The following is a 26,398-nucleotide window of genomic DNA, read 5'->3' as shown; positions in this document are numbered from 1 at the left end:
AGGAATGTAGCTTTAAATATTTTTCGATGCTCATTAGCACAGGAGAGTCCGCATTCAACAAGTATTCGACCACCGTGCTTTCGGGGAAGTATCTTGCGACCTTGTAGCTCAAATTTCGGACGACTTCCGTCATTGGAATTGACTTTGGAAAAAATATTTTCATTAATAATTAATCTACTTCTGTTGATTCGATTTTATTGTAGGAAATATTGGTGGAATATTTTAGAAAAATATAATATATAATCTGATATATTTAGTAACTAGAATCAGTTACTTGATCGCAGACCGTCTTCGATATCCTGTGACACAACACATACACTTTCGTCAAACAATTGGACACCTGCGTAAAAAACGAGAATCAACGAAAGTAAAATATTAAAGTCACATTAAAACAGAATGAAAAACAAAGTTTATTCATTTTATCATAAAAAGATTGACTATAATACACCTGCGTCATAACTTTAGGCAAATCATGCGATTCAAGATTTTCCAACAGAGTAGGCGGAGTCATGTACACGTGAAACCAATCTGAAAAGAATCTCTGAAAGTGTCAACAATAACTGTGTACCTTTCTTCTTCTATTTTCCGTTTCGTTGTAAAGTTTACCTGATTAACGTGATGGTGAAATGGAAGGAAGATTGATCTCGTCACTTTACAGTCGTCGGTTTGCTTGTCATAAAAATCTTTGAAATGCTTGTAAATTATGTCTTCCGGTGCCTGCATCGATATAAATTGTTATTAATGGTTTATTCTATTAAGTACATTATTATAAACGTGATCCATAATGAATACCTCTAACAAATGAATGTAATATTGAGGGTAGACCAGAAACATTCCTGTTATCGGAACATCGGAAACATCCATCTTCAAGTTGTTAATAACGGTTTCCATTCTCTGATAATTACAATTCTCATGACGTTCATATAACTATTTATTACTACACTAAGTTTTTTCATTATTCGTACCGTTGCCAGATTTTCGTAGGCGCCAATATATTTTCCAATATAAACAATGCGCGTTACGTATGAACTCTAAAAGTGAAGCATTCTCTTGATAACATGTTGTGAAAGGCAGATTTATTTTTAGAAAATTATATCGACAAGTAGAATAATAAAATTAAAATTATCAAGTAAACACGTTCCATTCATGTTTCATGCGAGAAACGTGCAGACAGAAATATATAATTCGAACAAAAAGTAATTATGATGAAAATAAATTGTTCCTACCATCTTAGCAGCATGAAGATTTCTTCTCACAACATCGAGCAAACTTTTCCTTGGAGGTTCAAACACTCGTCTCATAATTAATAATTGATTAGACGAAGCAAATTTTATTTCACTATTTTAATCCGTAAAAATCTTGCACTGCACGAATTCAACATACAATCCGAAATTAGACATTTCACAGTTAAAACACGGACGTTCATCGTTACTACGTTAGTCGATTAATTATAGTCACGTTATTTTTCATTGCACAATCATTCTGTATGTGCACGTAATTGCACTCAAACATTTGTTTAAAAACGAATTCCTTAATATATGTATATACAATCGATATTTAATCAATGCATCGTATGATTTTATAAATTGTTAACTTGCAGTTGAGTAAGTGTTATATAACCACAAGTTTCCGGCATGCAATTTGAAAATGAAATATATATTCATCTAAAACTTTATTACATGTACATTTTATTTAAAATATAATACAAATTAGAAAGAAATATATAATTAAAGTTACAAAGGAAAATATAAAATGATCAGTGAATTAATTATTGTACAGATATATACAAGATAATAATACTGTGCTTATAGCGTCTTAAACCTATAATTATAATGACTCAATTATTGCTATGTATTACGTACAAGTTGTAAGTACATATGTTAAAGAAATAATACTCTTAAATGCATAAAAATGTATCTTACGTCTGTGGAATTATCAAGCATAATCAATACGCTTAAAACTTAATGATAATTATAGTTATTTTTTCGCCTTCGGACACTCTAATATTGGGGGTGGCGGCGGAGTTGCTTCGCTGGGATTTCCCAGCCAAACGGATTTACTGAATCGACCCTTTGTAACAGGTGCTTGCCATTTATTGATGCACATAACTGTAACTGTAGGCTTTTCTGCAGTGACTGTTGCTACAGTTACTGCTCTGAAAGTGAAACGACAATTAATTAAATAATCAATTACACCTATTTTATAAACAATCTACTGGCCAACTAACTTAATGTTTAAAGATAGGATAAAATAGAAGGGTAAGATACAATATAAATACTGTATTTATTAAGTAAAAAGTATATTACAAATTTATGCTGTCCAAAAATATATTTTTCACTCAATCGTCATACAAAATATTATGCACTTTTTTCATTAATCATTTTACCGGAAAAATATTCCTTTTCAAAAGTATCAGATACTTTTTGAAACAAAAATGAATTAACGGTACGTATGTATGTTGTTTCTTCAAAACTATTAAAAAAATATATTGTAAAGTTCCTAGTAAAATATACATTTTATACCTACATTATGTAATAGAAAGATATAAATCAATAGGAGTGTGCATTGCTATAAACTGATAATGGATATAAATCGGCTTAGTGCTATTAGAAATAGAAACATAAATTTCGTACAAAATAAGAATAATCACTATCTTTATTATATAAATATAAATCCAATAGTTTTCATACAAACGGTATACAGTTGTATGAAATAACAAAGAGCATGAAGCCATTAATTGTAAAAAATAATTCATTCTCTCTAATGCCAAGGCACTTGGTTTGGATGACTGATGGAACCCAATTTGTAGTACCTTGTTGTAGAAGGTGTTTGTTGTGTTCCTGATGAATGATTTGGTGGTGTTGCTGCTGTAGGAGTTTCGGCACTTTGAGCAGAAGTGCCATCACCTTTTAAAACAGCAACACACTTCCAATTATTAATATAATTATCTTTCCATAACCGAACACAACCATCATCTCCTGAACTTGCTAAAATAGTGCCCATAATATTCCAACACACTCGCCAAACAGTGAAATCATGATCAAAAAATTGTGCTGCTGTAGTAATATCAAAACGTGGCGCGCCACTTTGTACAGTGTCCCTACATAAATCATAATTTCTTATAGATTCTCAAGTATTTAATGTTTATTACTCAATATTTGCTCATACTTACAATATAGGTTTCAATGTGATAATTCTTACATCCTTTGTGGCAATAGCTAACGTGTGAAAACTTCTTCCCAAATTTGGAGCAAATGCAATATCATAGACAGGGTCAATAATTGCTAATGTTTCTGTTTTTGCCCACCTTCTACTACTTTCAGAGTATTCGTATATGAACACTTTCCCCCCAGATGATGGATTTGGATCATCACTTCCGACTGCTATCATTGGTGGATGTAGCCTAATACACATATTAAATGATGAAAGTCTGAACAATCAAGGAATATAATTTTAATGTAGCACCACAATCTTTTTACCTTGACAAAGATGGATTCCAAGAGAGACAACTACATTGAAGCTTACAGCTAATATCATGTTGAAGTGTCCACTGACTTAAATTCATAACATCAGGAGCTTCATATATTCTAATTACTCCATCCTCACTGCAAGTACCTAATAGAAGACCAAGAGTTTTGGGTGCAAATTTCACATCTGTGACTGACTTTCTAGAATCCACTAAATTTGTTCGTCTAACCCAATGTTTCATGCCACGTTCACCTGGACCTGATCCTTCTCCAACTGTTAACAACACATGGAACTATGAAGTAAATAATGATAGTAGAGCGAAAGTTAACAAATTAAAAATAAAACTATGTGACAACTTTGAAGAAATTTTTGAAATAAGTACATACAAGAATCTACATAAAATTAGTAATGTAGCTACTTTTAAATAAAAAATAAAAAATAAATAACTACTTCAAGCACAAAGTATTGAGATTTAATTAAAACTCTACCTATTTCTTCCCACACAGCAGCCGTTCTATCAAAGGAACATGTAGCAAGTACTTGGCCAAACTCAGGATGAGCCCAAGTAACTTTCCACACAGAACCGCTGTGAGCTTTCCAAGATGCAGTTAAATGCCAATTCCCATGTTCATCTTCGTCCCAGACCTACATAAATTTGATAATCTTCACACATGACAACACAAACAAACCTACACAGTATAAACAAACACATATCAACTATAAACTTCTTACTTTCACATACTGATCACTGGAACATGTTGCCATTCGTTGGCCATAAAAATCGTAAGCAATATCGTGGATCAAGTCCTTATGCTCAGCATTAATGCTGTGTGCTTCAAACATTCTGAATTTATTTAAATTTTATAGTATATCGAAGAAACTTCCGTCACTAGTACATGAATTCTAGAAAGCTAGAGGTTAGAAGATAACGCTGAAAAATTTATATATAAACATTTCAAAAATCAAGATGTTGAAAAATTTCATCTACACAACGCAATATATGGATCAACTATTATCGATCAGAATCACTTACTTCCTACGATAATTGTACAAAATTTTTATATATTTAGAAATGGAGGGAAAACGCTGTACGACGAAACTCTTATACACATCCTATGTGAGTACCCTCCATTCAGAAGTAAAACGTATATTTAAAAGTTGAAAATAAAGTCACTGTTAATTGTATTTATAAAACAAACATTGTGTTATTCTTTTAACCTGGAATTTCAAATGTATTATTTGAATGGTTTTCAACGAACCGGTTAAAAACGGATTTACTAGATCTAACTGAATGAACAATATTGTTGTCACCAAAACAATGACGTATTTAGACGCTCCTAAAAATTAAAAAATTATTATTGAATTAAATAATTACTTAATTACATACATATAATTTATAACTCTATGCATAATCATTTAAAATATCTCTTTAATTTGATTTCTAATAAAAGGTTTAATTTACTAGGACATTAGTTATATTTCATTTTTACTAAAATAATATTATAGATATTGTATGACAGAAATGCTATGTAACTTACTCCCCTCACGCTAGTAACTCGAAAGAGAGTAACTTCTCATGAGGGGAGTGTCACTAGAGTGTCCGCAGATATTGATTTGGTATAATATATTATAATTTTTCAAAGGAATATGTACATAAATAATATATTTCAAGGAAATATTTAATCTTCTATAGACTTTAATACTTCCAGTTTATTTGATACATTTTTTCGACAGGTATAAATAAAATTTCTAGAAGTTTCCGTCAACGAGAATTTCATGACAGTTTATCATCCTCCTAACGTGTTGAACGTGTCAGACCACGTATTCGTTTTAAGAATTTTAATCAGTGAAAGGTGAAGTTTTCTATAAAGGTAACTACATCATATTTGCCACGACTTTATTTTAAAAATATTTTTTATTATCTATTTAGTTATAAGTATTTTATTTTCATGTAAGAAGTATAAACCGCTAGGTTACTTTTATAACGTTTTAGATGATCACGGATGTGCAACTGGCAGTTTTCTGCAATATCCTGGGCGCAACATTGTTTTGTTTGGTATTCCTCTTTCACTACATAAATGCGAATTATTCGAAATGAGGGGACAACATGTTACGTTTAATATAACCCTAATCAATATCATGGAATGTTATATGTACAAATGGAGTTGAACATCTATGTATTATTTTTTAATTGAATGAATCATGTAAATCATATAAATGGCTTATCATTTTATAAATACATTTCACATTAAGTAAAAATAACTTCAGTTTTTTAACACCTCTTACATTATGTAAAGTGAATATTTTGAAGTATTTTACTAAATAAATTGTACAGGATAAAATGTATAAAATTCATGTTTATTATTTTATAGTTATAAACTGCATTTCATTCCACATAACGCAATCAAGTTTTTATTGATCAGAGAAGAAACCTAAAATAAAATTAAATAAATAATGTGAAAAGATAAATTTGTTTACGTGTCAATATTACTTCCTATCTTCAGACGATAACATATATCATGAAGTTAGCTAACCGTACCTCATAAGTAATTATGTATAGTCAAGGTACTGTAGTTGTATTCACACACCTGCATATAGAAAATTCACAATATAGTTTTTGGACTTCTTACGTGTAAATTTAGAAAAGTTAACCAGCAATGACCGACGATTCTAATGGAGAATCTACATTTGAATTTGTTGAAAGGAAGACTGACGAGTCTTCTACGTCTGGAGAAATCGTGAAAACAGGTAAGACAGAAATCCAAAACATAAACACCTGCGTATCTGTCAAATAATCCCGCGAATGAAAGTTTTTGCATATGTATCAATAATTTAAAAATTCCAATAAAAAAGTTGAATATTGAAACGTATAAGAAACTTAAGGAAACTAATAAAGAATAAATTCGAAATCATATCTCGTGATACATAAAAAATATTGCAAATAATTTACGATAGATATTCGTAGAAAATGCAAGTTAAGGAATAAATCACTACTTTTCCTTTCGTAAGTGAAAGGAAAATAATTAATTTATTGAAAATAACAAAGTTTCTCATCATTGTTTCATGGCAATATATTTAGTATGTGTAGATGACGGAAACTGTAATTTTCAGATTCTTTTAGTAGCTTGTCGTCGTCTACGTCTCTGCTAATGCCAATAGGCGTATCAACATCTACAGGAAGTTTATTATCAAATGTAGCACCACCTAGTGCATTGCCTAGTTTCATTTCAAATTCAGGGACAGTGTCCTCAGAAAATTCTACCATACAAAAGAAAGACGAGTCTGCTAAATCAAATTTAAGTACTCCTTCTAAGCTTTCACAGCAAGAAATTCAACAAATAACTACAACTCCTATTGTAACTCAACCCACCCAAAATGCACAAACTACAGCGCAAGCGGGAAGCCCTGTGCAAGATTCAGGATTGGTTGGCGGCGGTTTATTATCCTGGGTTAAAGAGACAGTAGTAAATAGTAATGTTTTGAGCAAAGTTGCTGAGAAGGCAAAGAACAGTGTTAATACTATGATTACAACATTAGACCCCCAGATGCGTGAGTTCCTTTGTAAGTAAGAATGTTACTAATCCTGTCATGTAAGTCAAAGTAATCCAAACTTCCTCTATGCTTAAGTTCGTTAATATTATTAACACTCTGCATGTCAAGTTTATACTCAGATACGCTTCACTGTGTATGTAATTATGTTATTGCATCATAAGTGATGGGATATATATATGTGCCATGTTATTTTTGGACGAACTGCGAGCCAAACTTAATTCAGTGAACTGTACTGTAGTAGTCTATCTTAACTGTCAGTTAGAATACAAAAAGTTGAATATTTTTTTTTGTAGTAAATCTTGTGTTTGTGTTTTACCTATCAAGTGACTCAAACCATGTAACTTGTGTACGTGTAACTATACTATAGTTATATATATAAAAAACTGAATTATACAGATGCAAAAATATATTGGTTTCTTAATTTGCTCTGTAAATGTAGACAATAATGATCTAATTTTATGACAATGAATGAAATGAAAACTGTTTCTATTGTAAAATATTTTATTAAAACTGTCAATGTTATTTTAAAGAGGAAAGTTTGAGGAACTAAACACATATTCTACTACCCATGTATGAACTTAAACTACCTAACAGCACACTTTTTAGTAATCGTGCAATATGTTAGTTAACTTGCAATCATACGTGTGGGCCCTGTTGAAAATATACGTTTCAGATTCTGGTGGTGATGTAGAGATAATAGTTGCTTCAGACAAAGATGTGAAAGTAAGTCCTGTACGTCAAGCTTTTCAAACAGTGTTTGGGAAGGCAACAGTTACGTGAGTAATAAACATAACAAAATGTTTATATCATTATTGATAATTACCCACGTTCTTAATAAAATTGTTAATCATATTTTTAGAGGTGTAGCAGTTGAAAATTCAACTATTGCCGCGCAGCCAATTGGTTTTGCAGCTGGAATAAAAGGTGCGGAAACAAGAATTAGTTCCGCACGAAACATTCCGTCCATTCCAAAAGACATACCGATAGTTGCTGTAGAAAATTTTTTATTAGAAGTCGGTGAACATAAATGGTTCGATTTAGGAGTGGTACTTCTTGATGATCCTAAACGTAAAGTGACATTTCATACATTTACACAAATGACGCCAGTACCAACTGAAATGGTAATAATGGCACAAGAAGCCACACCTGAGGATTACCCTCCAAAATGGTCTGGATTAGCAGTTACTATTGATAGTTTAATAGCAAATGACTTACAGGTTTGTTTTATAAAATATAAAATTAAATTGATTTCTTTCGATAATGAATGTTTTTTTTTTTTTTAAAGGTTTCTCATAACGAATGGCATCATGTATTTAGCGGTGTCGCTAAACGAGATATTATACTTTTGGCAGCTCAAGCATTGGCCGGGATATACAAGAATGCAATTGATCCTGTGTAAATTTTTTAACACGCAATTTACCGTTATCGTGCGTTTTTGTAAATATAACTTTACTAATTTATAAGATACTTAAATATATGAAGATTAATTTCTTAGGTCTGTAATTTTAATAACTTTAATGTGTTGTTGGAATTAAAAATTTCAATGACGTATTTACTAAATTAGTAATCATAAATCAAAGTGTATTTTAATTAATGTCGTATTATGTATAAAAGATCCACGAATTTAAAAAAAAAAAACAAAATATATTCAAACGTAAATTTGGTACATAGAATGTGGTGAATTCTTTAGTCGCACTTTAAGTATAGTTGTATATTTAAATAATCATTAAAGAAATATATTTTGTTATTGAAATCATTTGCATTTGATAAGAGCCGTACTTATTTTAAGTATCTCATATTTATTTTAGAGAATTATACTAGTAGTAATTGGGTTTTTCTAAAAAAAAAAGTGATTCAATGAAGTTTCTGTTTCTCAAATTTATCTTTAATTTCTTGATGTATTTTTCCAGTATGAGTACATTGCTGTGATCTTTTTTATTATCAGTAACTTTGAATTTGTCGATTTTGTGAGAACATCAACAAAAAATAACAGACTAATTTTAATAAAAAAGCAATGTAAAAAATCACAATTTTTAATTTTTTCGCATTTACATAAGAAATTGGCAAAATGTTGCCACAATAAAAATAACAATCAAGTCTTTATCTGATGATGATATGCTAAAAACGTAAAGCCACTGGATGTCAATAACGTGGCGATGCTTAGTTAAATAAATGTACAAAATATTCCTCCCTGCGCTAGCATACATAGTTTTCATTATAATTACAATTTATTATCTTCCTTTTTTCATATTTATAATCGTGTGTTTCTTCACGGTTCTTTGCGCAAAACAAAGTTCATAATAAACCGATGCAGTTGTATACGGTTCCAGCGATATTAATTGAATTACAATATTTAAATAGATATTTAAATATGGTGCGCGAATCTATGGTTACAATTTGTCAAGGTATGCGTTCAAGTCTGGGAGACCTTCTTTCAATCCCTTTCGCTTACGTGTTTCCTGTAAAGAAAAAAGTAATTATGAATTAGTTATCATACATAACAACGTATGCTTACATATGTATAGGTTCAAAAAGTGAAGTATCTGTATGTTTCCCTATTCAGGCAAACCAGAATACACTACTGGAACACCAAAACAAAAAACAGTTTCTCTTCCACGAGATTAAAAATGGTAATATATTTATATATACTCATTACCATCAGTTATGATCGTGGGTATGTTTATATTGCTGCGTGTAAAATTTCTTCAGATTAATATTTACCTGCACAACTTGGTACGGTCTGGAGCTAGGTTCCATTGGGTCACCGGGTAAGATCTGCCAGTGGTCGAATACGCACTGCGGGAAAGCTTGTCCTCCGGTATTGGAACGTAAGTCGGCAGTAAAGCCAAAGGACTCGTTTACTGGAAGATATGCTTTAACTACGAACATGGGTGTACCAGCAATTTGCTGTTCTTCAAATACGTGACCTCTTCTGCGATTGAGTACACCGTATATACCACCGACAGCTACTTCTGGACACTGAAAAGATCATTTAAATTAATTAATATATGAGAACAATTGAATTGTTTTATACGATTGTTCAAATAAAAAAGTAAAAATTTACCTGAATCTCACACAAATAAACTGGCTCCATAAGACGAGGAGAGGCAGTGAGAAGACAAGCGTAAAGGCAACGTCTTGTGGTAGGGATAATTTGACCACCACCTCTGTGAATAGCGTCAGCGTGTAATGTTACATCGTGAATGTTGAAACGAACACCTCTCAAGTTTTCTTCCGAAAGAACACCCTGTAACGTTACGAATCTCAATTAATTACGATAAATTAAAACAAAATAGAAGCAAATCTTTTCAAAATACTGATACATACCTCTTTCGTGGCCCACTGGAATCCAGCTACAACAGAATCCTTAATTTCGTTAAGATACTGTACTCCCTTCGAGCAATCAATTATGATGTTAGGTCCAGTTCCATCAGGTCCGAAGCACCAGATCTTTCTAGCTTCGGTTACATCATAATCGTACTTCTCACTCAAATAACGAGCACGTACTTTGAAGTCGTCTCTTGGGTTAACTTCGCCCTGTAATAATTACAAACACGTAAGCACAAAAAAAACATGTACTCTGCATATTTCTCAGCAAAAATAAAACTTACACTGTCGATGTCCTCAGCAAGTCCATCAGGCATGGGACATGCCATCATGAACAAACGATTGTGTTTGTTGGGTGATTTTGAAAGACACATTTGATTCGATTGTTCCGAAATTGTTTCTCTGTACGAGACAACGGGGTCTGATTTCTTAATGGGTATGCAAGCGTGATCCTCCTCCAAATCTTTCAAACAGATTTCAAGGTGAAGTTCACCAGCACCAGCAATGATGTATTCTCCAGATTCTTCGATGATACATTGCACCATAGGGTCAGATTTTGATAAACGTTTAAGACCTAAATAAACGAATGATTTGTTATTCAATGATGTTCAGATAACAATAGTAAGTGTATGACTTTAATCATTATTTTCAGATTCTACACGAAATCACGGATTGTCATAACCCAATGCTCTATATAAGTAGTTTCATCCTTAAAAAATTCCATTATTCATATTTTCATGAAAAGATCTGTAAACGTACCTTCAGCCAACTTAGGCAAATCAGCGGGATTCTTAGGTTCAACAGCAACACGTACGACAGGCGAGACTGAGAACTTCATAACTTTCATATTATGCGCATCTTTGAATGTGGTAATAGTACCAGTTTTGACCAGGAACTGATCAACACCAACAAGACCACAAATATTACCTATAAAAAAAAAAATAAATTATTAGCATAATGGGTACAATCTTTGAACATTTTTATATTATCAACATCAAAAGTCAGTTGGCCGTTCTACTGTCTTTCAAAAGGTATCAGTACAGGTCTGTGAGAACAATCATCATTGAAGCTACAAAAAAAAATGTCAGATTTCAACACAAGATTTTTTTATAAAACTTACCGGAAGGCACATCTTCAATCGCCTCGACGTAACGACCCATCATCAAAATTGTACGCTGAATAGCTTTTTCGTACAAATCTTCTTTCTTGCCCGGTTGGAAGTTGGGACCCATGATACGTGCTTTCATACCGGTGCTAACTTTTCCAGAGAACACACGACCGAAAGCGTAGAAACGACCTTTATCAGAAGTCGGTACCATTTTTGAGACATACATCATAAGTGGGCCATTTGGATCGCAATTCTGTAAAATTAATTATATAATAATTACAAATTTCTTGGACTGCTGATTAAACTTAATTAAGTTGAAGTGTCTTTATCAGATAAATAAATTTAACATCTATCATTTATATCAGTACAGGTCTGTGGATAAGATCATCATATAACATAAGAACCACAGAAGGATGAAATTAAAAAGCGTTAAAAAAATTACCTTAATACCGATAGCAGCTTCGTCATCTAGAGGACCTTCGTATAACATTTCCATACGGTATTTTTGAGCGGTGACAGGAGATGGCAAGTGGATAGCAATCATCTGAAGTAAAGCTTCCCCAGCTGGTAGCCACGTTCTCATAACAACCTAAAATTTAAATAAACATTAATGTGTATGCAATGTACTACTTGTCAAATATATATTCTAATTTCATGTGTTATCAGGACCTGGGTTCGCATATCAATCAATAAGATTCAGAAGAGGTGTCAGAATTTTAGAACAAATCATCATAATATATTTCCCTATTTAAGTATTTGTATATTCATACTTGTCAAAACTTTTTTACCTTAAGAAGAGCTTTGCCGTCCTTGTCTTTATCTTCAGCTTTCAAAACAATTCCCAATTTTTGCAGGAGAGTGTCTGCTTCTTCTTTTTTGTAATTCATAATGCTATCAAATACCTGTTAATTAACATTATATTAGTACAGATTTAAATACCGTGTTTAGTAAACATAAGAATGACTGTTCATTAAGTACGTACCTTATAAATTGGATCTAAAACATACATGCAGAAAGATCTTTTGTTGTCTGCTTCCTTTTGTTTACTCCACTTCTTAGTTTTAGGATTGAAGAACGATTCTCCCCATAATCTGTTCATAAGTTTTACAACATCAATTTTGAATTTTTCAGCATACATTTCGGAGAATTGTTTCAACGTGAAAGCCCAACCATGAAGACCCGAACCAAAACCGACGGATCCTTTGCTAGGATCTACCTATTTTTAATGAATAGAAATTAATATTTCAGTAACAATATAATACAAGAAAAACTCATTTCACTTACTCTAACTTCACCCATGGGGCCATCATCATCAGAATATGTAGCAATAATAACGTTAACGTTTTCAACAATACGTTGGAAAGTCTGATACAGATCTTCACTGTCAAGCTGAAGTTCTAACAAAGCTCTGTCCATCTTGTTCATGAACAATACTGGCTTGATACGCTCAGCAATAGCTTGACGAAGTACAGTTTCCGTTTGTACACAAACACCTTAAAAACGGGAAGGATTAACCATTTAGAGTAACATAAAACAAAAATATGTTATTGTAGCAATTGTGTCGTAGCATGTTAGTAAAGGACATAAGGATAGAGGTCCACTAACAGCGTTTAAACACAGCTGCTTTTAATCTCCTTCCATTCATACACCATCAGCACTGTCCATGTGTATTAGCCAGATAAACCAGCTAATGCACTACAGAGTAACACTTTTTGTGCTGGAAGGGATTCCATGGAATTCACAAAGTCAACTGTGAGATTCTTACCAGATACACAATCAACAACCACTAGAGCTCCATCAGTTACACGAAGAGCAGCTGTTACTTCACTAGAGAAGTCTACGTGTCCAGGTGAATCAATCAAGTTAATCAAGAAGCCCTTTTCTTCTTTGTCACGTTGGTCAGGATTTGTAATAAAAACTAAATCTTTCTCCTCAAGGGCAAAATACATAGAAATAGCTCTGTAAAAATATGTTAATCATTAATTACGGAAGAATTTTCACTTACAAGAAATGTTTGAGTAGAACTTACGTAGATTTAATAGTAATACAGCGTTCTTGCTCATCCTTCCGGGTATCGGTAAATCGGGTCTCTCCAGCTTTAGCACCGGCAATAATACCGGCCTTGGACACAAGGGAGTCAGTCAAAGTTGACTTTCCATGATCGACGTGTGCAATGACGGACATGTTTCTGATGTTTTTCTTTTTGTCCATCATGGCACGTATCTCGTCCACCGTGAAATTCACCTGAAGTAAAAAGCTTTATGTTAACATACAATATACACATATATGATTATACAATGAACATCATAAAAGACACAATAATACAGATTTCTCATATTCTTAAAATTATACAATTTATATTACACATAATACTATCACCATATACACATAGTCAAATATTTGATATTGTGATCATTCTACAAAACAGTTTTTTCACTCTTAAATTAAGTGTACAAACATTTGAAGTTGCTCCTAAGCTTAAAATTCCAAAATCAAAATATCATTTGTGTAAAAAAAAAATTTCATAATTTTAATACTGACCATATTGAAATAAAAACTTCGTAAATCTTGATATATATTATGGACACGTATACATTAGAATTTAGAACAAAAAGAAATCGCAGCTTCCCATGTGGACATTTTTCTCTGCACAGCGTCCGTCTTTGAGCAATTCCTTAAAGCCTAGAGAACTGTATGACTTCCTCATTCTCTATATACATCATGCGAACAATTTCGACGTACTTTTCCGTATAATACCGAACCGTTGGATAATCTCCATAACGTTTCCAATGCACGAACAATCGCCAAGAATGATTTTTCACAGAGATTCACTATACGCCAAGAGCATGCTGACTCGTATTAAGAGCCCGACGAAGCTCCATGACACGTTGCCTCCCGAACGAGAGACGAAACATATTTGTACTTCGAACACCGACAACTCTGAGCCATTCCAACGGAAAATTCTCAGGATTGTCCCGGTGGAATATCTACAGGACCATCAAAGATCATTTGCTCCGGCATATCCATCGCGAACCTCAAAATTCGTCCTCGAAAAGAGTTGCGCAATCCCAAGTAATCCGCCAGTTTTCAATTTTCCCGAACTCAGGTGACACTCGTGCTTCAAAAATATTCGCACCTCTGCACTCCACACACGGTATAGATCAACGCGTTCATAATACTTTGCGATGATTATACGTACCATTTTGGATGTTGTCCGATTTCCGTTGGCCTGGTCAGAAATATACGTGCACCAACAATGGCGGACTCCCTTGGAAAGAACACGAGTTCCGTGAAAGGAACGAACGTTTCGTGCACGATAGAGGGCACCTCTCGTCACGCGTATATCGTGATGTGCACAGGACCAATTGGAATTTCATGATCCCTACCACGTGGCCAAATATGCGTGCGCAGTTTGCACGCGACTTTACGATTTTAAACGTAGTCCGTTAATCCCTGCGTGGGGATGTAGATTACAGTAACTGTTGCATTTGGTTCTGTAACCTGAACGATTTGAATGAAATATGCAGATCTAAGAATTATGTACTTCCTTTTCAGTATTTCTTTTTTCCGTTAATTGTTACTGCTGGACATATAGATGTTACTATAATGAAAGCAATTATATAAATATGACGATTACGGAGTACTTGAAAGGAGGAAAAGGGGTGGGAGATGGAAGAAAAGATAAAATAAAAAGATTACGAAAAAATCGATGGTCAGACACTGATACATTTATCGCTACACGTTAGTGTCTTATTTTTTGATAGTCGACAAGGAACTCATACAAAATATTATAGCTTATTTGATAATAACAATTCTATATCTATTCTACGAAGACATGTGTACAAAAGATATATTAGATTGCGTTAAGTCATAAACAACTTCCGTTTTATTTTTCGCAAATTTATTTTAATATTACATTAATACATAATAATATTAAATTAACTTCTACTGGAAATTATTTATGACTCAATTCAGTAATTACACATATACTACGAAAATAGTGATGGTTGTGCGTTCTCCTATAAAATATCCAATATTAAGGATGTTTAAGACGGTGCAATGAACATTACGTCCGTCTATTATTTACACATAGACTAGACTATGAAATTATTATACTTCTAATATATATGAACGTTATCAAAAACTAATAAAAAGAAAAATGATTCATTTTCTTGAAAGCACATTATTTACCAATTACAACTGTAACTTCTTTTCAATGTAGTGTGTGCACATGTGCATTGCACTTTTAAGATAGAAAGATATAAAAATTATACGAGTTATTTACATTGCATAAAAAATATAAAGGATCACCTATCGATAAAATATTCAATAGAGAATCAAGATACGTTAAGTGTACAGTATTTTCTTTCCTGGTAGGTATATTAAAAACTCAAAACGTGATTCTTCTACCATTGGCTTAAAGAAAGAATTGATTTAATTTGTAAAGAAAAAAATTTAAGGATCGCCACTCTTACAGTTATCAGAGAAACTAACGAGAGTTCTTGAATCAATTTTTTCTTTAAATCGATTACAACTATTTTAAGCAGTGTAATTTTAGCGATTTCCCTTGCAGCTGCGTTCGTGAACGGTTACACGATCAGGATTAAATGTCCTTCCGCAATGCTTACACGGAACCAATTGATTCAAGTGCGATTTCCAGTTGGCCTCTGCCATTGCCATCACATCCACTACCATGTTCCCTGATTCTGGATCACCTGTACATAAAACATGAGCATAATATTTTTAATATGAATATTTATTTCTACTTTCGTCTAAATTATTTGACACCGTATAGTTTGCACGTAGCTTCATATAGATTTTCTTGTATTTTTATCCAAATTAAATTTTGAATAAAAACAGAATTTCATATTTTCATTCTAAGTTCAGCTCTCACAGTTCATTGTAGGGTGCATTAAAGATTGTTTCAGGTATTTGATAAGGCTCGGCTCCGCCGCTTCCGGTTTACAACATTGCCACCCTCTGATCGATATAATCACGCTGACCTTAAGTTCATTGGTTGACCGCGGTGCCACGCGGTTCACTCATTCTCAGCTGCTTAGCAATAGAGAAGTCGGAAATGCAAAACAGAGCATCGCGTTGCGGTTTCGAGCACAAAACTGTGCCAAACGAAAATTATTCGGGGAAAATCGATCATCGAGGTTATTCAACCCCTGACATCAATTAAGCTGCGCACCGCAGGAATTAGCTATACCGCCAAACAAGAGAACCTTCGAAGTTTGCGGGGCAGCCCGGTAATCAAACGACAGTATCTCTTTCATCTATTATTTTCATCGAATATACGACAAAATTCTTGCGTCGCGTGCACCGCCAGGTTAAATTTTTAGAATCACTCTACGAATCGAAAGAAATAAAATGTTTACCTTGTTTACAAGTGAATTCGAATAAACATAGATAATTGCATTCATTGGTAAAAATTAAGAATCGAAAAATTCGTTTTCGCAGATGATTTCGACGAAGATTAAATAGTGATCTAATCAAATCTCTAGCTGACAATCTATCTTCTAGCCTCTACGACTGCAGAAACGTCATCGAACTTACGAGTATAGAGAACTTCCGGTTTCTGTGGTTCTTTCCTCCTTTGACCAGGCGGTAGCTTCTCATTCTCCGCGTGCCATTTTTTTAGACATTGCGGTTCGTGAATGGCCACACTGCTCGATCCGAAATCTCTACCGCATATGTAGCACGTGACCGTCCTCTTTTGCTGATCCTAAAACCAATCGTCTCCCGCTGTTTATCCCCCCCATTGACAACACTCGGACACGAATAGCAACTTTTTATTCACAACGTTCACAAGAAATTCCAGTGATCATATCGACTAGCACAAACAGTCGGGTTCACGGAGGATTTATTTATAGGAGTTTCGATCGAGGGAGACGTTCCTCAGGCGAACTGGAGGATATAAGCGTTCTTTCTAAGGCGACTCACCCCCGTCGGACTATTCGAAAGTTCTTGCATGCTGACGGTTTCTAATTTCGTTTGGCCATGTGATTCTCCCCTTCGATTGGCCGATTGCTTCACATTCTCCACTTGGGACCGTTTGACGCATTGTGGCTCGTGTATCTTAATGCTCTTTGTGCCGAAGTTTCGGCCACAATTTTGGCAAGCGACCGTTGGCGGTCTTGACCGCGACGAACCGGCAGACTTCTCCTGTAGCGAGTTCTCCGACTTCTCGGTGTCGGAGTTCTATCGATTTATTGTCAATTAGCATTGTCGTTGTGAGATTATAAATTGAATGTTTCCGAAAATTTCAGTTACCTTGAGCGAACCTTTGCAGCTTCTCTGGTGCACCGGAAGCCGTTCCGAGAGGAACGTTCTCGCGCATTTGGGACACGGAATCAGTTGCTCCTGAAAATAATAATTTTTAATGATACGTATTAAATTCATTATTAATTATTATTTAAATTATTTTTAAAAAGCAACACAATAATCTAATAATATAAATGATAATATAATGATTAATATAATTTCAGCTTTTCGCTTATTTTATTCTCTGAAATTATGACAATTAGCGATGGCATCAATGGAAATTATCCATTTCCAGTGTGACGTAAGTCACAAGTCTGAAAAAACCGTGGTGTTATAATCTCGATAAAAATATATAGGGGCCAGTCATCCCGATTGCCCAGTGGTTTTGTTAAATCAATAATGTCTATGTACCGACACCGCCTGCCGATAAAATGTAAATAACACGTGGTTCGAAGGAAACTGAAAGTCGGCGAGCAAGTTCTTCTTTAAAGCCGAACTTAATGAGTCGCAATGCGGTTCTCAGTTTTTAGATCAAACATAGCGTTACTCTAACGAAGGCAAGCGTATGCGATAAATGTGGGGCAGCACCTTGAACACGATAGGGCTGGAGGATTATAGTGCGTGACATGCTCTCTTTCTCTCTGTGGAACTAGAAACCTCATAAGCTCCTACTTGTTATGCCCATTCGTAATTCATACGTATGCAAACGCGCAAGAGCGAGCTTTAACGAGTTTTCTTACCTCACTGCACCTTTCTTTTCTAATCAAAACAAGATTTATTTTCGCTTAGCCCCTTCCGCCCAGCGAATACATTTCAAACGTCCGCGTAAATCCTTCATTCTCACGGTCGATTAAAAAAAGAGAATAAAAAAAGCATTATCCAAGTCAATAAATACAATGGAATATGACTGGTTTGAACAAAATATTTTATCAGTTTCAACGTGCATTCTGACCGAAATAATTGATCCGTGGAGAGCCAATTTATTTCAGTCCTTATGAATATGCATATAGTCCATGGTCTATTGTGCATTGTTCATAACCGAATTCACCCATGACGACCCGTAATTCGGTTACATCATCGCCAATCATATTTCCCGTCGCCTCCGATGAACTCAACGGGGTGACTCATTAGAACGGTTAAAATACGTACGTTCGTCTATACAAATACGGAAATGCTCGGTAACGTTGTCAAGCTCGAACGTTCGCGACCATTCACTTCGCTTAAATAACATGTTTATGAAGAGGAATAATGACAATTACATTTGATTCATTTCCAGTTACTGGTAATATTCAAGCGATAATACCTGGCTCTTTTCCCATGCCGCTGTATTCCAATCTGAGTGATCGATCGCGACATCAGGCCTTTGAGGTGTCGGGCGTCTTTGGTTCGCGGGCAACGAATTATTTTCACGCTCCCATTTCTGTAGAAATAACATTCATCAATCTTCGAATTGCAATAAAGAAAACTGCAACTGACGAGTCACGCGTGCAGTTAAGGGTACATTCCCTGTAATGGGAATAAAGAGGAAACGAGAAGAATAGATACTTGTCGCTTATTGAAAAGGACCTCGCTCGGTGACATCAATGCTTGGACAGGCAATTATTACCGAATCGTGAATCTCCTTTGCGACTGCCGACAGTGTTTAAATTTCGAATTTCAAAGGGATGCAGAAAGAGGCCTATATCCATCGTACGTTAGGATTAAATTGTGAAACATTGTATCAAAATTCAGTAACTCTTAACGCATTACATGTACTTTAATCTGGAAATTGAAATTCGTCTCGAAAAATATAACAAATATCTTGCCTAATGTTAGCTGGAATATTGAATTCGTTTTATCCCGCTCGGCAAGTGTTGTAAGCGTAAGCAGGAAATGCATTCTTGATAAAATAATGTAACAACCGCGATCGAAAAGTACGTATAGCAATTAATGATCTTTCGCAGATAATGCATGTATGTATATGGATATGTGCATAAAAGTCGAGGTCGTATATCGAAACGAGCGCGTACTAACTGCGCCTCGCCGGTGAATTGTATGACACTGATCATTCAACGTAGTGTTCACCTGGTGCGGGGTGTCGGTTTGCACATATAAAAGCGTTTCTGATATGGAAGTATATACACCGCGCATGCATTCGTATCGATTACCCAAAGAACCTTGACGTATTACATGTTTTCAGACAAGAGAATTCAATATATACCCATGCATCGTGACCGATACTATTAGCCGTATGAATATCGCAGTTCAAGTTCTGTGTAAAATTAGACTTGCTCTGCGCGAACCATTATTTTCGTCCCACTAATCCTGCACCCCCTCATGTTTGATGTATGGAAATCAGATAAAGTTATCCAATAAATTATTCTCTAGTCTTATTATTCATTCAATCGAAGCTTATCGTCGAGTAACCTGAGACACACTACTGTCCAGAAGCTGACCGATTGTCAATGAAGTCACGCTACGAGTGTTTCCACGATTATTATAAATCAACGGAACTATTATCTCGAAAGGTGACACTAAATAAAGCAACGCGATAAACGAGACTTCCAAGCATTTAGCTTTCTTCCGTTGCATTTCGTCGTTTTCGCAATCTTAGGGTAACGCGTTGTATACAACGAAGACCAAATGTCAAGGAATGAATCAATTAACGCAACTTACTTGCATGCATCTGGGCTCGTGAATAGGGAAACTGGCCGTGCCAAATTCACGTCCACAAATGTAACAAGTGATAGTCCTTGGTCCTTTCTTGATAGGCGCGGAGGACGGTCTGCTCGGTGGGCTAACGTGCCCTTGGGGACAATCAGATTTGAGCTTCGCCTCCTGAGCCACTTCCTCGGCTTTATTCTTGCACTTGTCGCTGCGAAAGTTCAAGGCGACAGGTTTCTGCACAGATTTCGGCAGCGACGCCTTCGTCTTTGAACTCGTAGGACCCTCTTTCAACTTCTGCTGCGTGGCCTTCGGATGACTGTGGAAACGTTCCGGCTGATCCGGTTTCCCGCAGCTTTTGCATGGCTCCGGTGCGCCTTTCGTGGACGCGGACGTGAACACCTCCAGATCGTTTTGTATCGTTGGCCTTGAACTCTTCTTCTTCAGCGTAGAGAGGGAGGAAACTTTGTGGGTCGTTCCATTTCTGGTCAATTAACGATAAATTAAACTCGTGAGTCTTCCTAAGTGGTCTATTTAGAAAGCATTGCCAGTTAAAACTACCCTCGAACGCTCTTTCTATAATTTCGAAGATATATAACAAATAATTATTGTAGACGCTTAGCTTCCGGATCGATATGTAATATACTTATTGCGAGTTCGATTTTTAACGTTCCCTCTTCGTAAATGGAACCTAACACGAACCTGTTGTTGTTGTCGTCCAATTTTCTGTTGTCGTTGCCCTTCTTCAACGCAGCAACGTCCTGGCCGGTGGTACGCGCCTGTTTCTGCATCCTCGGTGATTCCGCGGTGACGTCCAACTGTCCGAGTCTCAAGTCGAGAATCTGCTCGAAGCTACGCCGCTTTTGACGCTGAGAGCTGAGACCGTTGCTCCACGTTGCCGCTACACTGTTTGACATCGGTCTCTGTTGTTGTTGTTGCTCGCCGGTGGTCACAACTTCTTTACACCTCGACGACACTCCCCCACTAATTGTCTTGGTGTACCGGAACCGCGTCATTGAGTCACTGAGCAACTCCTTGCTCAGCAAAGACATGTCGAGTTTGTCGACCAGTTTCGGGTCCAGGACACTCGGTTTCTCGAGGTTCGCGGTTTTAGGTCGTTCCAGGTCTTCGTAGAGGGACACGCCGCGTTTAATTTTCGGTGGCCACGTGCCGGTGTCCGGCGTTTTCGATTTTCCCCGTTGTTTCCCTTTCTCTAAATCACGTTCGACAATTTTGATTTATTCTTCGCGCGAACTGATTTTTCCTTTTTACCAATCGAGCTCTTTTAACAATAGGATAACAGCGTACTCGAAAATATAAAAGTATACATTGTCTGTAAACTACTGCCACGACGAGATTTTAAATAATTGTAGGTTTCAGAGGTTTAATTACTTTCATTTACGTTATTACTTCATTAATCGGTTTCAAATAGAGTTGGATCAAATTTAGAGGAAACAATATTTGAAGAATATTTCAAAATAAAAGAGAATCTTCAGTATCAGTGCTGGTTCAAAGCTCGGTGCATCTAGTTAAATAAATAATCCGTCGTGTACTTACTCTCCAACACGTCGAGATCGTCCTTGATCACCAAGAATGTTTTCTCCGGCAGAAACTCCGTCGGAAGCTTCTTCCATTTCATGATTGCAGCCGTGATCGAAACGTTCTATCACTTTGAATTTGAACAATGATTACCGACGTCGGATTCGGGTCTCTCGTGACAACTGCCACGTTCCGGACGAAAGTTCACTTTATGATTTCATAATAGATCCGCGCGGAAGTTGGATCTATCGTGCATCGAACGGTACGAAATGTTAGGAATCGGATTTCAATTAAAGGCGTTTTAATTTCATCGTTCTTCCGATCGACTGTAATCAGTAATCGTGGATTTTATAACAACTGGATTTTTCTTTGACACTCGAACCGTTCATCCTCATTGACAACCCACTGAATTTAGCTCCCCTCGAGATATTCGTAAACTATTTCATAATTCACTTCCAATCGTTGCCTCGTATCAAATTGCATTAAAAATCTTCCAACGATTGTTTAATTATTTCTTATTGATTCCATAATTATTTATAATTGTTTCGTTTGATATACGGTCTTTTAACAACGCGAATACACGGGTGCGCCAATTATTTCGGACGTAATCACTATCCACGTGTAAAACGACGAATCCTCGAAATGGAATGATAATATTTCTGTTCACCGGGCACCGTACGAATGCACTGTTGTCTACATTGTTAGCTGAAAATATGAATACGCTTCATTTTCGACCGGTTTACACGAATTATTCATGAATTTAGTGTACATCACCATGACAATTTAAATTGTGCGCGATGTTCGAGGAAGAAACGCGATTTTAAACGCGCACGGCCCTTGTCGGCGAAACACCCGGTGCACTGAGCTTCAGTTTACCTTGCCATTGGCTACATATAGCTTTTACCTTTCTCATTGTGGTCGACTGTGTGAAGAATACAGGTGGCCACGAAAATCGATCCAACGACTACTATTAAACAACTGTATTGAGCCACGTTTGCACATGTTTTCGTCATCACGCGGAAATTGTGTACGATCTCGTGCCGGGACGTTTGATATTTTGAATGGGGGACGTGTCACGAATCACTGCAGCATACCTGGCCATTGTTCGAATAAAATTATTTTAGAAAGATCATTCCAATTCGTGAGAAATGTCGATTTTGTCGAAAAGTGAAAGGAACGTACGATTGATCGGTGTCAATTGCAAAATATCCTAGTGATAAAAACCAGGCGACCGATTTATTTATGATTTCCGTTAGTTCTTCCACTACTAAATGGACATTACGTCGGAGATTTTGCACGCTCCATTTCAGACTTATCGGATTGATTACTAAACAATGCAGGCGGTAAAGTGAAACGCCGATTGCTCCTCTTTGCACAATATTCTCGGTGTATCGTTTTCACACATGTGGGTATGTTTTTCGTGGAAAATAAATTGTCGTGCTTTCACCGTACGCTACGGCAGTTTTATTCAAAGAGCTCCTTAAAAATATGTTTATATGTTCAGCTTGGAAAGATCGTTAACTTGAAACGATTAAAAATTAAATCTACTGTACACCTAGAAACATATTTACAATATGTAATGTACATAATACCAAGGTATTATCGACGGTATCGGTATCGTTTGAAGTGAAACCATAGTTGAAAGATGTTGTTATGAAATTGACACCTGAATCCACGTTTGTACGAGTACTCCCATTCTCGGTTAACAATTTTGAACGCTATGTCTTCGTATGGCGGTCCAGCGTGGAACCTTAGAATCGCGAAGTCCTTGTTGTCGGCGCAAGGAGTCTGAAAATTGCAAAAATCTTATGTTAACGAGATATATTTTTGAACTGTAACTCAGTTAACTGAAAAATATCATCTTACCAAAAAATACTCGGGCGTTGTGTTCTTGTCTATAAGATCAGGATAAAATATGTTAAACTTGTAACCTTGAACAATTTTCGGAGGTGGATTGTCCATGTCATAATGCGTTTGATTGTATTTATTCCATTCGAAACCGGTGTGTACTCGATTGAAATATCTCGGCTTTCTAGGTCTGTATTTGTCAGACCATAAGTAAATCTGTGCTTCTAAAGACGATTCGACACTAAACTGTGCTTCGTCGGAACCCATATTCTTCCGTGCTTCTCTATGCATCGCTTGCTCCTCAGCTGTCATTACATTCTGAATCTTTCGCCCAGTACTGAGTACTTGATTTCTCGCATACTCTAACCGTTGATTATCGTCTTCTTCTAAAGTAACTAATGTCCCCGGTTCGAGCTGCGAATACGGTATATATTTTGGAGAATATCCTCCTGATTCGTATTCACAGAAGGACTCTGACAATAAATCATCAGCTGCATTAGTTGTTTCTTGCTCATCACTGGAAACACACAAAACAGACCCATATGTTGAAGAGCTCATATTTGCAAACACAGGCGTATGCAAAAAAGATACACACTCCGATTGGCTCTCTTCACTCTTTTCTGTGACTACATTAGTAGATGGCTCATCTTGCTTTTCTGTCTGTTCAACGGGTGCGTCGCTAACTACTTGCGAATCTTCGGGTTCATTTTCTGTTCTCGAAACACCCTGTTCAGCAATTAAAACTTCTAACTTTTTGCGCAGATTTTCTTGATGTCGATCTCTCAACCGTGCCCTCGCCATATGCGCTGAGAAGAGTAAATGGCTAATACAGATATGCACTTTAGATACGTAACATTAAATTAAATGTTAATAATCAATTTACAAGTTACCTTTCAACTGAGATAAAAGACTCTCCCAGTATCCAATATCTACACCTTCTGGCTTTCCTGTGATTTTTGCTTCGATTTGTAACTGTAATGCTTCCAACTGTGCTGCTGTCTTTCCTTTAAAAATGGCAGTCACATCTTTAGCTACCGATTCATGTATTCCTTCTCTTCTACCGACAGCTGTAAATGTAAAAGGTAGATTAGCCTCATTTAAAAGGAATCTTAACAAAGCTCTTTATATAGGTATAACATAGATACTTACCAACTTCGTACTCTGATCTTTCTAGCTTCCTCAATTTGTGTAGCTCATCTTCTACAATTACTGTAATGTCATTCCAGTAATCCAAATTTTTACCACGCTCCAATTCTTTATACACTTTAATATCCTCAATTAAATCTTCTAAGTCTTTTACATGTAGACCACGTAGGTATGTATAAGGTTCGTGCATTTCAACAGCATCTACTTCCTCTTCTGCGCTAATATATTTTGCAAGAAGATCGATTGGCTTAGCACGACCATCTTGTATTCTAATACGAGATCTCAATCTAGCTTGCTCTAAGTGAAATTGATCCTCCTGCCTTGCCCATTGTTCTAACTGGGCAGCCTCTTTTCCTCTTTGCAGCATGGTCATTTCTTCTTCCCTTTGTTGTCTTTCTAATTCTCTTTCCTGTCTTCTTTTTTTAACTTTCTCTAACTCTCTTTTATTCTCTTCTTGTTTATGCCTATTCCTAATTTCTAATTCCTCTCTACTGACACCTAGGAGACCCTCTTTCTCAAGTTTTTTAGACCACACAAATGTGGAAAGTAAATTTCCATCACCAAAAGGATTATCTGTATTTGTGTAATGCAAGTAATCATTATCCCATCCCATTCTCTCTTTACGTTTACGTTCTTTAGCTTCTTTCTTTTTTAAACGCCTTAATCTCTTTTCTTCTGGTGTTTCAGTAGCTTTCATTAGTTCCTTCTGACGTTTCCTTTCTTCGAGTTGTTTTTGACGTTGTTTTTGAAGCTTTTCTAAGAGCTTGGTAGAATCAGATGAAGAATCAGAAAAGGATGAGCTATTGGATTCACTTGAATTTGAAGAGGATGAAGATGACGACGATGTTGATCTAATGTAAAGTACACAAGTTATAAATAACAGACCAAAGAATCATACTTACGAAAATATTTAAATTTACCTTACCTTTTCCTGCTTTTACGTTTCGATAATTTTTTACGAGACTCTCGTGATTCAGAAGATTCCCTATGCTTAGACTTTTTATATTTTTCACTCGAATTTTTCGAATGTTTGTGTTTTGATTTCGAACTTCTTGATCGACTTTCATAATCGCTGTCATTGTTCCTACGTGAAATTCTATCTTTACGTCTATAACGATCTTTGTCTTCTTTTCTGGATCTCTCGTAATCTGTCCTGCGAGAGTATTTCTCCATTTTTATTAGAGAAGCGCTTAACGTGTCCTTTCATGCAAAGTATTTTACACTCTTTCCATTATTCTAACACTTAACCTCACAAAAAACAACGCTTGAAATCAGTAACGTCCGCCATTACTGAATTTCAGGATTTCAACTGATTCCGGTTTATTATGTATGCACTTCCGTTTATGTATAATAAAGTAATATAATAAAATACATTCACAATACTTAAATATTTTAATAAGAGAATACTAAATACATGCGAATTTTTTTATTATTTTATTCTATATTTTTTGTATATTTCGATGTTTCCCTCTCATTTCGCACGTATTATTTCATATAGAC

The 26,398-nt window shown here is 35.6% G+C and overlaps 6 protein-coding genes across 11 annotated transcripts; 2 read left to right on the top strand and 4 right to left on the bottom strand.

The window, feature by feature from the left end:
- Window positions 1–447: 447 nt before the first annotated feature.
- Window positions 448–1,003, bottom strand: LOC116426521 (uncharacterized). The gene is made up of 4 exons (XM_076370207.1): window positions 966–1,003; window positions 793–894; window positions 607–717; window positions 448–528 (listed from the first exon to the last, which is right to left on the bottom strand). The coding sequence occupies exons 2-4, from the start codon at window positions 889–891 to the stop codon at window positions 508–510; spliced, it is 231 nt and encodes a 76-aa protein (XP_076226322.1). The 5' UTR covers window positions 892–894; window positions 966–1,003; the 3' UTR covers window positions 448–507.
- A 761-nt stretch (window positions 1,004–1,764) lies between these two features.
- On the bottom strand, window positions 1,765–5,000 carry Nup44A (nuclear pore complex protein Nup44A). Of its 4 annotated transcripts, none has more exons than XM_031975742.2 (8): window positions 4,856–5,000; window positions 4,502–4,686; window positions 4,201–4,399; window positions 3,957–4,113; window positions 3,480–3,741; window positions 3,173–3,403; window positions 2,813–3,100; window positions 1,765–2,155 (listed from the first exon to the last, which is right to left on the bottom strand). In XM_031975742.2, the coding sequence occupies exons 3-8, from the start codon at window positions 4,309–4,311 to the stop codon at window positions 1,978–1,980; spliced, it is 1,227 nt and encodes a 408-aa protein (XP_031831602.1). In that variant the 5' UTR covers window positions 4,312–4,399; window positions 4,502–4,686; window positions 4,856–5,000; the 3' UTR covers window positions 1,765–1,977. The 4 variants fall into 4 exon arrangements, with proteins under 4 accessions (XP_031831602.1, XP_031831603.1, XP_076226251.1 ...); XM_031975743.2 differs by lacking the exon at window positions 4,856–5,000 and adding an exon at window positions 4,757–4,775; XM_076370136.1 differs by lacking the exon at window positions 4,856–5,000 and having other exon boundaries at window positions 4,502–4,819.
- Window positions 5,001–5,014: 14 nt separating this feature from the next.
- LOC116426597 (dolichyl-diphosphooligosaccharide--protein glycosyltransferase subunit 4) lies at window positions 5,015–5,730 on the top strand. 2 transcript variants are annotated; one of them, XM_031975748.2, is made up of 3 exons: window positions 5,015–5,085; window positions 5,203–5,339; window positions 5,462–5,730. In XM_031975748.2, exon 3 carries the CDS (start codon window positions 5,462–5,464, stop codon window positions 5,564–5,566), a length of 105 nt encoding a protein of 34 aa, XP_031831608.1. In that variant the 5' UTR covers window positions 5,015–5,085; window positions 5,203–5,339; the 3' UTR covers window positions 5,567–5,730. The 2 variants fall into 2 exon arrangements, with proteins under 2 accessions (XP_031831608.1, XP_031831606.1); XM_031975746.2 differs by having other exon boundaries at window positions 5,058–5,339.
- Window positions 5,731–5,975: 245 nt separating this feature from the next.
- LOC116426596 (protein PRRC1-like) lies at window positions 5,976–9,151 on the top strand. 2 transcript variants are annotated; one of them, XM_076370139.1, is made up of 5 exons: window positions 5,976–6,216; window positions 6,580–7,017; window positions 7,694–7,796; window positions 7,880–8,237; window positions 8,306–9,151. In XM_076370139.1, exons 1-5 carry the CDS (start codon window positions 6,126–6,128, stop codon window positions 8,417–8,419), a joined length of 1,104 nt encoding a protein of 367 aa, XP_076226254.1. In that variant the 5' UTR covers window positions 5,976–6,125; the 3' UTR covers window positions 8,420–9,151. The 2 variants fall into 2 exon arrangements, with proteins under 2 accessions (XP_076226254.1, XP_076226253.1); XM_076370138.1 differs by having other exon boundaries at window positions 6,580–7,029.
- eEF2 (eukaryotic translation elongation factor 2) lies at window positions 9,038–14,821 on the bottom strand. The gene is made up of 14 exons (XM_031975460.2): window positions 14,655–14,821; window positions 13,485–13,699; window positions 13,221–13,414; window positions 12,740–12,948; window positions 12,438–12,671; window positions 12,244–12,357; window positions 11,898–12,044; window positions 11,468–11,708; window positions 11,107–11,274; window positions 10,632–10,921; window positions 10,348–10,557; window positions 10,085–10,267; window positions 9,742–9,999; window positions 9,038–9,479 (listed from the first exon to the last, which is right to left on the bottom strand). Exons 1-14 carry the CDS (start codon window positions 14,655–14,657, stop codon window positions 9,411–9,413), a joined length of 2,535 nt encoding a protein of 844 aa, XP_031831320.1. The 5' UTR covers window positions 14,658–14,821; the 3' UTR covers window positions 9,038–9,410.
- Window positions 14,822–15,158: 337 nt separating this feature from the next.
- Window positions 15,159–26,225, bottom strand: cactin (cactin, spliceosome C complex subunit). Its single transcript, XM_076370141.1, has 13 exons — window positions 25,824–26,225; window positions 24,902–25,749; window positions 24,643–24,819; window positions 24,348–24,558; window positions 23,771–24,269; window positions 21,628–21,647; window positions 21,068–21,487; window positions 20,378–20,849; window positions 19,026–19,142; window positions 17,732–17,821; window positions 17,402–17,659; window positions 17,015–17,183; window positions 15,159–16,170 (listed from the first exon to the last, which is right to left on the bottom strand). The coding sequence occupies exons 1-13, from the start codon at window positions 26,069–26,071 to the stop codon at window positions 16,010–16,012; spliced, it is 3,690 nt and encodes a 1,229-aa protein (XP_076226256.1). The 5' UTR covers window positions 26,072–26,225; the 3' UTR covers window positions 15,159–16,009.
- Between the last annotated feature and the right edge of the window lie 173 nt (window positions 26,226–26,398).

Source organism: Nomia melanderi, chromosome 8, assembly GCF_051020985.1.
Source record: "Nomia melanderi isolate GNS246 chromosome 8, iyNomMela1, whole genome shotgun sequence".
Classification (NCBI taxonomy): Eukaryota; Metazoa; Arthropoda; class Insecta; order Hymenoptera; family Halictidae; genus Nomia; species Nomia melanderi.
Note: the sequence above shows the minus strand (reverse complement) of the source record. Positions and strands in the feature narration are given on the sequence as shown.